The following is a 13536-nucleotide window of genomic DNA, read 5'->3' on the forward strand; positions in this document are numbered from 1 at the left end:
AAACATCCAAAAGAAAAAAAGGAACTCCTAGGACAAGAGACCGAGTGCAGGGCCAGAGTAAGAAAAGTTAAAGAAATTTCCTTCGGGAGAGAAAAGATGGTGAACTTATGACACAAGGATGGGATGATATGGAAAAAGAACACTTAGAGAATTAGAAACAAATCTTACCCCAAAATAATGGTGGCAGAAACAGGAAACTTGAGGAAGGTTGGCATGTAAGATGGAGGAAACTTCCCCGACAGTAAAAGAAAACGCCAAAGAAATGGAAACTAGGAGAGAAAAGATCAAATATTTATTAGCGAATGTTTAGAAGGCCAACATCTACTTAACAAGTTCTAGAGAGAACAGAGGCACAGAGGATTTGCCCTGATTTAGCCCTTTCTTTCATTATTATATTAGGCCCTCATGAGCCCTTTCAGTCTGCCATCTGCCCTAGAGCTGGGAAATTTCCTTATTCTCTATCTTTGCTAATTCTTCTTTAATTTTCTGTGCAGAGAGGGAGGGAGAGAATCTCATGTAGACTCTGTGCTGAGCAAGGAGCCTGGCGCAGGACTCCATTTCACGAGCCTGAGGTCATGACCTGAGCTGAAATCAAGAGTTGGACACCCAACCGACTGAGCCACCCAGGTGCCCCGTGATAGATACCTTGAAAACTATGAAGGAAAGTGATTTTTTAAAAAAGATTTTATTTATTTATTCATGTGAGACACACAGAGAGAGGCAGAGACATAGAGAGAGAAGCAAGGCCCCATGCAGGGAGCCTGATGCGGGACTCGATCCTAGGACTCCAGGATCACGCTCAGGGCCAAAAGCAGGCACTAAACCTCTGAGCCACCCAGGGATCCCTGAAAAATTATTTCTAACCTAGAGTCCCATGCCCCACCAAACTGAGCGCGAGGATACATTAAAATGTTTTCCGACATACAAGGTCTTCAAGAATGTGTAATCCTATCTCCAGAATAAACTGAAAATGTACTCCGCTGAAACGATGAGGGAAAAAAAGGAAGGGGGACAATCTGGGATTCAGGAAACCAGAGGTCTGCATAGGAAACGATTCCCGGGATGTTAGGGAAACCTAATCCTAGGATGACCACAGAGCCACAAGCCTTCAAATCAACCCAGATCATGGCAGGGCACAGTGGGCTCCAGGAGAGAGATCTCCAAGAAAAAGAGAAATAGAACTGTAGATTCCCCGGTATGATTAATTGCACTGGGAGGAGGAAAGTTTGGGTTTCAGTTTGTGACTGGTAAAGGAATATGATGAAATGATTTTAAAAATGGTAAGTTTTGACTGTAGAGGAAAAAGTGGTAAAAATGCAATCATAGTACACTGCCTGGCTCTGCTGGGAACAGTATTTGCAGAGTCATAATGTAATGAACATTAAAAGTTTATTTAATAAAACTGTGATATAAACAGAGCAGGAGCTTAGGAGTAAAAAAGTGTATGTGTAGTTAGGGTAGGAGGCAAATTTTCTTTTTTCCATATCAGGAAGTCAATAAGGTAGGTCTAAAAATGAAGAAATCAAGAAGTACAATAGTTGATGAGGGTATTAAGATAAATATGATGATTCCTATTGGCAGAAAAAGATAGAACTCAAAATTTGGGGGAGGGTTTTGGGAGTGGGAAGGCTAGGTAGGGGATTGTTGGCTTTTGTAAGAATCCTTGCAGAACTAAAGTATTTAACTTTTAAGACTAAGTACATGTGTCATTTTGATTTTAGAGGGTGAACTGCATCTGCTCCAGAAATATTTGTATTGAAGGCACAGTGGCTATTCCTCAATATCCTATTAATTATTTCAACATATACAGATGAGCTATTTCATATCATAGCTAATCCACTGCCTGGAAAACATTAACATTTAGAGTAAGTGTCATTCTGACATATAAAAATGAAACTTTTTGTTAGCATCACCATATTTCCCTTTATTACTAAGGGCAGGTGTACCACCAAAATTGGTCATTTTAGGGATAGCTCAGGGGAAGGTTTTTTTCCCTCTAGGGAATATCTGGCAAAATTACAACTGGGGGGTTGGGGGCAACTAGTGATAGATATCGAGCAGATACAAGCCAAGGATGCTGCTAAACATCCTGCAAGGGCCAGAACAAGCCCCCAGGAATTACCCAGTCCCAAATGGCAACAGTGTCACAGCTGAGAAACCAAGCTCTGCGTCTTTGAGGATTAATTCATGAGAACGCTAACCATAAGGACTGATGCCCTGCAAACATTTTGCAATTTGGGACTGACTCAGTGGAGTATCTTGGTGCAGTGCTGGACGCAGTCTGGCTGTGCTATAATACATCTTTGGAGATGAGAATGGTCAGGTAAAGACACAAGGTATAATAAATGATAACAATAATACTACACAGGGCGTTGTACCTCAATAATCTCTTTCATCCATGGTTCCCCGGGCCCTTTATAGGCTGATAATAACCACTCTGGTTCTCATATACCACCTTTTATCCAAAGAGCGCAGGCACCTTCACAACACTCTCACAATGTAGGATGTATCATTAGCCCCATTTTACACGGACGTAAACGGAGGCACAAAAGTTAAGCAACTTGCCCAAAGCCCCAGGAGTCGGTAGCAGCCAGTTCCTGACTCAGCCTATTAATACTAAGGGAACTAGTCCACGAGTGCAGTGATACATTTATGTGGCGTTAAGCGTCATTCTAGTCTTCTACCAAGAACTCCTCAGTATCCTAACAATAAGAGAGGAAGATAGGATACTGATTGATAGGATACTGAGGAGTTCTTGGTCTCTAAGAAGTGGGGGGGGAGGGGGTGGAAGGGGAAGAAAAGGCAAGCAAAAAGAACAAGGTAGAGAATACACCATATTAACTGGAAAACTACAGACCCAGAATGAACTAGAATGACGCTTAACGCCACATAAATTTATTTGCGGAGTGTCTTCCTTGAACCAAGCACAGAGTGCCAGTTCTCACAATAGCTTAAAAAATACACGCTGTTGTTGGTGATTTTATAGCAGAGAAAGCAGAGTTTCAGAGGATTTAAACCGACAACACATCCAGGACGCGTCAGCTACTTAGGAATTCCTTCCCTTGCACACTGCACCCCCCCCCCCCCCGCCCCAGCTCCTGCAGCCCCTCTGGGTGTGCAAAGCCCCAGCTCTTGCAGCCCCCCAGAGTGTGCAAAGACCCAGCTCCTGCAGCCTCTCCGGGTGTGCAAAGCCTTGCAACTTGTGAGTTTCGAGGCAGTGAGCTGAGATCTGGTTCATGCCCAAGCCTCCTACTGCCCCCTTAAAACTCAGAAAACAAAAATCCTGCAGTGAAACCCTAATTGAAGAATTCCGGGGGGCACACCCAAGACGGAACCAGCCAGGCTCAGCCTTTGAAACCAATTCCCAAGGAAGGCCTTTAGGTTTCTGCGGGTTTTCCAGGGCTCCCTCCCCGTGACCCACACGTGCACCCCAACAGCACCCCGAGGGCCAGGACGCGGGGCTCTCCCTCCGTGCACGGCACGTGACTCACCTTCTCGCGGAGGCGCCCACCCACCGGGTGCCACCCGGGCAGAAAAGGGACAGGAGTAGGAAGAACGATTTAGGTTAGGGGAGAGTGGGACCCAGAGCTCGCCTTTTTTTGCTTTTTTGTTTTTTGCCAAAGCGGTGACCGGGCGTCTGCAGGCTGCGAGCACACCGGGCCGGGCCGCAGCACCTGCGCCGCCGCCTCGGGGGCCGCGGTCCGCCTGCACCCGAGAGACGCAAACCTGGATGCCCGGCCCCCGGGTCACCCCCCGGTCACCCCCCGGTCACCCCCGGGCGCCTCGGTTGGGGGCCCCGGTCCCTCGGTGCAGCGGCGACGGGGCGACGGCTCACGGCCACCCCGCCCGGGGACGCCGAGGCCCCTCCGCTCGCCGCCCCCGCACGACCCCAAGACGGGCCGCCGCCGGGAAGAGGGGCGCGACGCCGGCCGCACCCGGGGCACTCGGCGACCCCCAGCCTCAGGGACCCCCCGCGGGCAGCTCCGGTGCGCCCTCCGGCACGCGGTCCGCAGCTGAAGCGGAAGAGCGGCGGGGGCGGGGGGCAGGGGAGGGGGCGGGGGGGCAGGGGGACGAAGGCGGCCGGGGGCTCGGCCCCAGGTGCTGCGGGGGCGACGGGGGGCGGGGGGCCACGGGAGGGCGGCCGGAGGGGCTGCGGGGGGGATCAGGGGGACGGGGGGATTGGGGGGACGGGGGACGGAGGGGGTGCAAGGGGGTGCACGGGAGGGGGCACGGGGGACTACGGGGGGCGGGGGAGCGGCCCGAGGGCTGCGGGGGGATCAGGGGGACGGGGGATTGGGGGGACGGGGGACGGAGGGGGTGCAAGGGGGTGCACGGGAGGGGGCACGGGGGGGCTGCGGGGGGGGATCAGGGGGACGGGGTATTGGGGAACGGGGACGGAGGGGGTGCAAGGGGGTGCACGGGAGGGGCCAGGGGCACGGGGGACTACGGGGGGCGGGGGAGCGGCCCGAGAGGCTGCGGGGGGGATCAGGGGGACGGGGGATTGGGGGGACGGAGGGGGTGCAAGGGGGTGCATGGGAGGGGGCACGGGGGACTACGGGGGGCGGGGGAGCGGCCCGAGGGGCTGCGGGGGGCGAACAGGGGGGCGGCGCTGGCCATGGGAGGGCGGCCCCAGGTGCTGCGTGGGGGGACGGGGGCGGGGGGGCCACGGGGGGCGGGGGGGCCACGGAGGGTCGGCCGGTCGCGCTCGCAGCGGGAGGCGCGGGGCCGGGAGCCGGCGGCGCGCACCTGAGCGGCGGGGCGGGGCGGGGCGGGGCGGGCGGCGGCCAGGACACCCCCCTCGCGCGCCGTCTCGGCCCCTTCCGCCCGCGCCCCGGCGCCGCTCGGCTCCCCCCGCCCCTCCCTCCGCCCGGCCGGCCCCGGGAAGCCGCGAGCCCCGGCCGCTGGTTGGCGGCAACCGCTTCCGCGCCGCCGCGGGGCCTCACCTGGGCGCCCCCCCACCTCCTCCCAGGTAAGGGGCTGCCCCGACCGCCCGCGCCCCAACTGCACAGCGGCCAGCCTGGGGCTTCGCGCGTCGCCCGGGGGCGGCGGGGCGGGGCGGGGCGGGGCGGGGCGGGGCGAGCGGCCGGAGGTGCGCCGCGCCGACAGGTGGCGGGGCCGGGTCCGAGTCCGGGTCCGGCGCAGACCCCGGCGGGGCGTGGGCGGGGCGTGGGCGGGGCCGACCTCTGGGGGCGTGGCCAGCCCGTTTCCCCGCCCCTTCCCCGCCCCCGGGGGCGGCGACCGGCCCGGGCCGCCGTGTAGGTGCGTCGGAGCCGCTGGCAGGGAGGGGACGCGGCGGCCGCTCGCGGGGCAGCGGGGCAGCGGGGCGGCGGCGGCGGCGGCGGGCGGACCCGGCCGGGCGAGGACTCAGCCTTCCCTTCCCGCCCCCGTGTGCGCCCCGCAGACCGTCGGCCCCGCGCCCGGGCTCGTTGCGCCGCAGCGTCCCTCCGGCCTGTGCAGGGCGGCGGCGGCGGGGCCGGGGCCGGGGCCGGGGCCGGGGAGCGCGGCCGCCCCGCGGGGAACATGGCGACCGGCGGCTACCGGGCGGGCGGCGGCGGCAGCACCACGGACTTCCTGGAGGAGTGGAAGGCGAAGCGCGAGAAGATGCGCGCCAAGCAGAACCCCGCGGGCCCGGCCGCCGCGGGCGGGGGCGGGGGCGGGGGCGGGGGCGGCGGCGACGCGGGCGGGAAGCCCCCGGCGGGGACTCCGGGCCCCGCCGCCGCCGCCGCCGCCGCCGCCGCCGCCGAGCTGGGCAGCCACGCACCTGCCGGGCCGGGCTCCGGGGGCGTGAACTGCGCCGGGGGCCCCGCGCCGCTGCCCCGGCCCGGCCCCGGCCCCCGGCGGCCCGAGGACGAGCCCCCCGCCCCCGCCGCGGCCCCCGCCGCCCCCGCCGAGCAGGAGGAGCGCGAGGAGCGGGACGGCGCGGCGGGCAGGGGCAAGGGCGCGGGCCCCAGCGCCAGGAAAGGCAAAGGGCAGATCGAGAAGAGGAAGCTGCGGGAGAAGCGGCGCTCCACCGGCGTGGTCAACATCCCCGCGGCGGAGGTGAGCGCGCGGCCGCGCACACGTGCTCCTCGGCGCGTCGGCGCCCGGGAGCAGCCCCGGCACAGCCCCGGCGGCCGGGGGATGGCGACGCGCCCGGCTGGCGACCCCCGCGCCCTCCCGAGCCTCCGGGGCGCGCCGCCCGCCGTTCCCTCGGCCCGTGTCGGGGGCACCTGCGCGGAGCCGCGGCCGGAGCGCGACCCCGCCCCGCGGGGCCCGGCTGGCAGCGTCTCTAACCCGAGGCCCTAAGTCCCCGCGGCGCCCCCTGCGCCGAGCCGCGGGCCGAGCGCTCCCGACGCGCGCCTGGGCCTCAGGGGTGCTCGGGGCCACGGGGGCTGCGGCCGCCGCGACCACGCTGCGGGCGACCCGTCCCCGTCCCCGTCCCCGTCCCGGTCCCCGTCCGTAGTGCGGGGCTCCGTGCAGCGGGGAGACGGGGAGACGGCCGCGGCGGGCTTGGTGTCTGGGGCCTGCCAGCCGCCTCCACCCCCGGCAGGCTGCAGCCTCTTCCTAGGAGGACGTGTCTCCGCACCTCTCTCTACCCCCAAGGAAAACAAAACAAAACAAAACCCAATTTTGGTGACCTTAATAGAAGCTCCCCGGGTTTGGGAAGTGGTTCCACAACCTTCTTTCACCCAAAGTAGTACTTGCATTTTTTTTCCCCCTCCCATTGGCTCTTTAGGGTTTCTTTCTTTTTTCCCCATTGGCTCCTTAGGGTTTCTTTCTTTATTTGTTAAAACTTTTTTTTTTTTTTTTTCCGTCGTGGCTTTCTGATTTTTTTCAGCTTTGATACCCAGTAAATAATTAATAAGAATGTATTAACTTTGTGGTTCAAGTAAAAGCACGCACAGTAAGTTAGGGGCAGTGCCAGACATACCCAGCTTCTTAAGTGTTAATATGTTTTCCATACCTGGAAAAATCACGGTTTGCCCTTTGAAGGGTATATTTTTATATGCAAGTTTCAGACAGATTTTTATCAGCCAGCAAAACTGTCCTCTGCGGCTTGCTACTTGCACAAAAGATCTGTTATTCATTAAATTGCTTTAAAAGGAATTCATGAAAGTGGTAATCAAATTTCTAGGGTTTTCTTTTTCTTTTTCTTTTTTTTGTAAGTTAGAAATATGAAGATTAAGGGGGAAACTAAAGACAAGGCTTTGGAAAAGCTACATTCCTCAACTTTATTTTTAAGAGTAGCTGATGGTCCAAATAAAAGAATTAGTCATTTTCAATCTTTTCCTCATTGTTCATCTGACAGGGGTCTTATTTTGGGAAATATCTTGGCAGATGTTAGACTTCATTTTTTTTTTGGTCTGGCTGCTTGTGCTGGAATTGTTACTTTTCAAGTACCTTTTCTGTTTTTAACAAGGGTAATGTTTACTGGGGAAATAAGTGTGGTGTATCTTGCAGGATCCTAAGAAACATCCTTTGTTAATACTCCTGCTTCGGGTTAGGGAACATAGTGCCGAGAATGTAGATGACTCCCCACTACAATTGAGTCTAATACTCTGGAATGTTTTTCGTTTGGGTGTTGGCAACTCCTAAATTTAATCTTCCTTAAAAACAAACAACCCAGGGTACCATTTTTTTTTGTCTGTGGAATTTGAGCCTTTTTTTTTTTTTTTTTTTTTATTGAATAGGGAATTGAGGACTGCTTTCTTTTTGTGGTAACTATGGCTCTATCTGTCGCTGTAGGACGCAACAAAACATGGTAATGTTTTACTGCAGGATCTAATAATTAGCAGGCATACTTCTGGAGGGCCTCCTCCTCTTTTCATAAAAGCCACTTAAATCTTTCAGATTATTTTAATAGTGGTAAATATATGACACAAAACCTTAAAGGTGGGCCATCCTTATATCTTTAGGCAGTGGTTTGTTTTAGGATTGTGTGCCATTCATTTCTCTTGGTAGTTTCAACATTGAGAGGGTCCGTTGCTGTGGAGTTTCTTGTGCAATAGAACTTAGCACTCCTGGGGGAAGCAGCCATAAAATGTCTTACAGAATTTTCAGGTTTGTAAATATCATAAAAACAGAAGATCAGCAATCTGTCACTATTCAAGAGTAGACTTGTACTGTATATATTGTTGAGAAAGACTCTTATTTTCAGACAGTATTGTCAACCAAGTTTATAGTAGAGGAGTAACATGTAACTTACATGCAAGATGTTTTGCATCTTGCAAAACCATCTATTTTGGTGGTTGATAAACATTGAAGCTCCTTCAGGAAGTATTTATTAAACGCCTCTGTGGCACATTCACGGTGACTTTCATTAGCTTATTTTACTAATTACAGAGTATCATAAAATTGTTGTAGAGATACCTGACACTAGCTAAAGAGCCTACAGCCAAGCAGAAGATAGTTTTAGCAGGGAAGCAAGTCAGAAACTCAGAGTGGTGGATGGGGATGGGAAGCTGGGTGGGCTACTACTTGTGAGTGTAATAAAAAGTGCAAATATTCAGTAGCTTGTTAGTGAGACAGACTTTGGCTTTCATTTACTAGGGTAAAAATTTAAAAAGATTTTTTTCCTGAATTTTTACTTTATTTTTTTAGGCAGTAGCCCAAATTGGATAATTTAGATATACTTCCTGCCAATAATTCTTGTATATGTTTGTTAGATCAGTCAGATGTTTATTACACGTCTGTGTTTGAGGCACTGTTGTAAGTGCTGTGGAAAAAAAGAAGAGTGAGGCAGTGTATATTCTCAAGGAGCAGGACTGTAATCCAGGAGGAGGCATAAGGCATAATTATGTGAAAAAACTCAAGTACTGAGTTAATAGTTGAAAAGCCATCCTAACACAGCAGATTGTGAAATAGGAATATTTCGTGTGTAGGGGTGCCAGACTGGCTTAGTTGGTGGAGCGTGTGACCCTTCATCTCAGGGTTGGTAAGTTCGAGCCCCACGTTGGATGTGGAGATTACTTAAAAATCTAAAAAAAAAAAAATATATATATATATATATATATATATATATATATAAATCTTGTGTTTGGAGGGAAGAGAGGATTGGGCCATGAGAAACTTCCGAGGAGGGTCTTGAGCTGAGACTTCTGTTTCTGTAGTTACGTGTGTATATATGTATATATGTATATCCACACATACATGTATACATACCTGTTTGTATAGTATTGTAAATATCAGAGGGCAGTGCTTCTTAATTGTGGCAGAGAGTTAATATCACATGAGGATCTTAAAAGAAAATGCTCCCCGTGCAGAACACTTCGCTTTTCCCTCCCTGACCCTTGTTTGATTTAATGGGTCTGGGATGGATCCCAGGCATTAGTATTTTGATAAACTTCTCATGTGATTCTAGCGTGAGTCAGGGTTTAGAACTGTTGGGCCACAGTCTGGGGATTTGGGCGTGAATAGAAGCCAGGCCTTGTCGCAGGCCTCTCAGGGGCTGTAGAGAGCTGGGCGCAGTCCTGGAAGTGCGGCCTGTTGCTGAGCCAGGGCACCTAGTTCAAGGAGGGGGCTGGTTGAAGAGGGATTCCTAGACAGGACCACTGCTGTTTTCAGAGTGCTTATGAAGTCACTGCCATTTAATAGGTTTGCACGAGGACTTTAACAGAGAGGGTTACCCTAGAAAATATAAATATCAATAGGTAGAGGTGGAATGGCACTCCAGTTTTGATTGAAACCATAAAGTTAGCATATATTGCAGCTTACTTTTTTCATAGTGGTTGGCTAGAGTGCTGCTTTATGCGTTGTTTTAATTAATGCTCAGAGCAATGCCATGTGGTAGTTACAGTTTCTCTCTTTATCCTCCTTTCCAGAGAAGAAAATGGAGGCTTGGAAAATTTAAACGACTCAGGATCCTATGGAAAGTGAATCAGTGGTAGAGCAATATTTTAAACGTTTTTTCTTTTGTTGTTTTTGGTGTACTTGTGCCTCTTGGGAAAGTGTTTTTTAAGAATTAACCTCCTCTGGGGGCACCTGGCTGGCTCAGTTAGTAGAGTGTGAAAATCTTGATTTCAAGGTCCTGAGTTCAAGCTCCACATCGATTGTGAAGCCTACTTAAAATTAAAAAAAAAAAACCTAAAACAATTAAAATTAAAAAAGAACCTACTTTGCATTATTTAGCTTATTTCCTGATAGCTTTTTAAATTTTTTTCTGTGACTTTTTATTAGAGGTTATCTTAAGTAATATAAACATCTGGCTGGGGAGAAAACAGTAAAAGGAACTGAATAGAAATTAAGGTCAAATTTGTAGATTCAGGTCTTGTGTTAGACCCTCTTATTTTATAGTTGACTTGGCAAAATTTTGAGCACCAGGCAAAATCCTTTTTTTGGCTAGAAGTCAGAAACAAAGAAACTGACTCTTTGTTTTTACTTAAGTGTTACGTTGTTTTTCTGTCAGGATGGGGTTAAAACACTTACCCTGTTATTTAAAGGAGCATATAATATATAGAAAGCACTTTTAGGTGAGCACACTTTTAAGTCATAATTATTCAGCATATTTATTGAACATTATGTAGGACAAGTTCTACTTGGTAAATCATGTAAATCCAGGTAGATTAAGAAATGCCTTTTGGTATGCCCATTATATTCCAGACTGTCTACCTTTCTATGTGATGAGTCAGAAGAGGAACTAATAGTGACTCAGGGTTGGAGAAAATTGGACTTGTCAGTAGGCTAGGTATAGTACGAACACTAAGACTGCCTTAAGATAGCCCAACTTTCCTAAATGTTTGAACTCATTGGTAAAATAAATTGAAATTTTAATATTCTCAGGAATTGTAATGAGTTGTCTAAGGTGAGAAGCCTCTTTCTATAAAAAGAATTATGTAATTAAGGTAGATGACATTTATGGTGTGCTTATTAGGTTCTAGGCACTATTCTTAGCACTTTACATGTATTGATGCATTCTCACCACAACCTTATGGTAAAATGGGGTAGAGCAGATAAGTTACTTATTTGACTGAGGTCACATATGTGGTGAGGAGCAGAGATAGCCTGCCTTTAAAGCCTGATGCTTAATAGCCATCTTAATCTATTTCAGTGTATCATATACTGTATACCTAGTTTAAGAAAGACAAAGATTATTTTAGTAAACCAGAAGATGCTAACATTGCTATAGACCTTGAAAATAGCCCTCTAATAAAAGGCAGATAAAGTGGGACTTCATTAGAAAAACTTGAGAGTAAATAGTGACACTAAAATTCTTCCTTAAAATCATTATCAAGCTAGTGGCTTTATTTATGCTGTTTATTATTTCTACATTGGTTTTTAGCACCTGTGTTATAGGTCAGACTATAGCAAAGTTGGCATACATGTTTAATAGCAAGGCTAATTAATATATGTCTTTAAAATGAGTGGCAAATATTAGAGTTTAAAATTTTCTGAGTGCTTTTAAGAAGTGAGATATAATTCATTTATCATAAAATTAATCCTTTAAATTATTCAGTTCAGTAGTTAGTGTATTCATAAAGCTGTGCTCTAAGTGCTTTTGTGTTTTCATCTTAATGTTTTTAAAACCTGTAGTACCTAAGTTTTAGCTTCCCACCCTATAAAATGCAGCAGTATCCGAATAATTAAATTTCAGTTTTTCCTGCATATCACAGAGAAAATGAAAGAAACTGTGATGGAATTTTCTAACAGTTTTATGTTTCTTAAAACACCTGCTACCGTTTGTTTGTATAGGAGATTAGTATAAGAGGTATTTAACTCAAGGTAAAATTTTTAAATAAATTTTTAAAAATTTAAAATTTTGCATATCTTTCATGGAGCTCTGCAATGCTCTACTGTCTAAACATATGGGAGCTTTGATTCAAAGTAAAAATGGAGTTTTAAACCACCTAAAACCTTAGTCATGTTACTTAAATCAGTGTCTGAAAGGATGTGCCCGGGACTTATGGGGATGGGGGCCACCTGCATACCAGTATCACCTGTGTTGCTTATTTGAAATGTGAATTTCTGGGATCCACCTCATCCTGGGGACAGGGAGGGGTATCTGAGTCTGCAGTCTTAACATGTTGAGTGATTCTTATACACTCTAAATTTTGGAGAGAACTGACTTAGATGCCCTGTAATGGTTTACTGATCCGTCAAGGGAAATTGATACTGATTGTCTAACAGGTTTGTTACCTGATCAGATAAAATAATGTTGGTGTCAGTGTCCTAAAACTGATAAAATGATAAATTATAGTTAATGTGTAGGTTTATATTGATAACTGGCTGCTGATGTCTAATGGAAATTTATTATTGGGATGCTGAAAATTCTTTTTTTCCTTATAATAAAAAAACTTCGTAGACATTTTAACAGAGCTACTTGGAAATTCAAAGCACCTTAAACATTTATGTAATAGACAGTTAGTGCAAAATGTTGCATCTGCCTTGCTTCTTGTCCTGAATTTATTAGAAGCCTAGACTACAGGGAAAAGAAAAACCAAAAACTCTACTTAATGTGTAATTTGAACTTTCATTCATTTTTCATTTTTAAATATCTTTAAGGGAAAGCATATAATTATGTTTGTAAATGTATTTCATTAGTAGCTCAAACTCTTAAAGCAGGTTTTGTCCATCTTATCAAAATATTCCCAAGTGAATGATTTTTTTCTCTTGTTTACTCTCACATATTAAATCTATAGGCATTCTCAGCCAGTTGCTTCTTAAAATAGTTATTGCTGAGGGAACTTTGAATTTAAATCTTAGGTGTTTGTGTTTGTAGCCATATACCTACTGGTATAGAATTAAGCCTAAGCCACTTATCACATTGTCTTTGGGTTAAGTAAAAATACAATAGGCACCGTGTCTGAATGAAGTTGTAAGAACATTTAATTTCTAAAAGCAGAATTATACACTTCAAAGGAAGAAGCTGCTCCAGTGAGTTCAAAACCTAGCATGTGAAAATTGGATAGTAAACATTTATTCTGTGATAGAATTAAGATTATGTAAGTTAGGTGTGGATCAACTTTGGTTTGCACTATAGGATATCAAAAAGTCTTGTCAAGAATTTGAAACCCATGATGTCTTCTTTGACTATTTCAGCTACTTTTTATTCAAGTACCATCTTCTGTATGTTTAATATTGTTTTTTAAATTAATATTTCCATTCTTTTTTAAGTACTGCTAAAAATATTCAGAAAGAAATTCCAAAAGTAATAGAAAATCATTTCATACTTTGTATAACTTGTAAATTTTTCAGGTCATGATCTCAAGGTCCTGAATGTAGAAATAAGATTAAATAGTTTACTTTTATGCTCATAAGCTTAATATTAAATGCTGTCTTTCAAAGTGAATTTTATTATAAAACATGTTTTCATCCTGTATTTCAAATTGTATTATTTTTATTTTTCAGTCCTCTAGAGTTTATGTAAAGAAACTGTAAACAAATTTTTAGCTATCACAGAAATGTAATCTGTAACATAAATTCTCTCCTTTCTATTCATTTCAGCAAAACCCTAACAAAATACCTTCAGAATACAACAGCCTTAAAAAAAAAAAAATCCAACCGTATAAAACAAATAAAACTATAACTGAAAACTACATTTTGACCCGTAAGAATTTGGTG

The 13536-nt window shown here is 47.9% G+C and overlaps 1 protein-coding gene across 1 annotated transcript in view; it reads left to right on the plus strand.

Annotated features, from left to right (window-relative positions):
- Positions 1-5235: 5235 nt before the first annotated feature.
- Positions 5236-13536, plus strand: part of PAWR (pro-apoptotic WT1 regulator) — a 101223-nt gene continuing 92922 nt past the window's right edge. The window contains exon 1 of the mRNA XM_041738255.1: positions 5236-6039. Within this exon, the coding sequence (XP_041594189.1) occupies positions 5521-6039 (519 nt within the window). The 5' untranslated portion in view covers positions 5236-5520. The remainder of the gene's footprint in view (positions 6040-13536) is intronic.

This window comes from Vulpes lagopus, chromosome 23 (genome assembly GCF_018345385.1).
Source record: "Vulpes lagopus strain Blue_001 chromosome 23, ASM1834538v1, whole genome shotgun sequence".
Taxonomy (NCBI): domain Eukaryota; kingdom Metazoa; phylum Chordata; class Mammalia; order Carnivora; family Canidae; genus Vulpes; species Vulpes lagopus.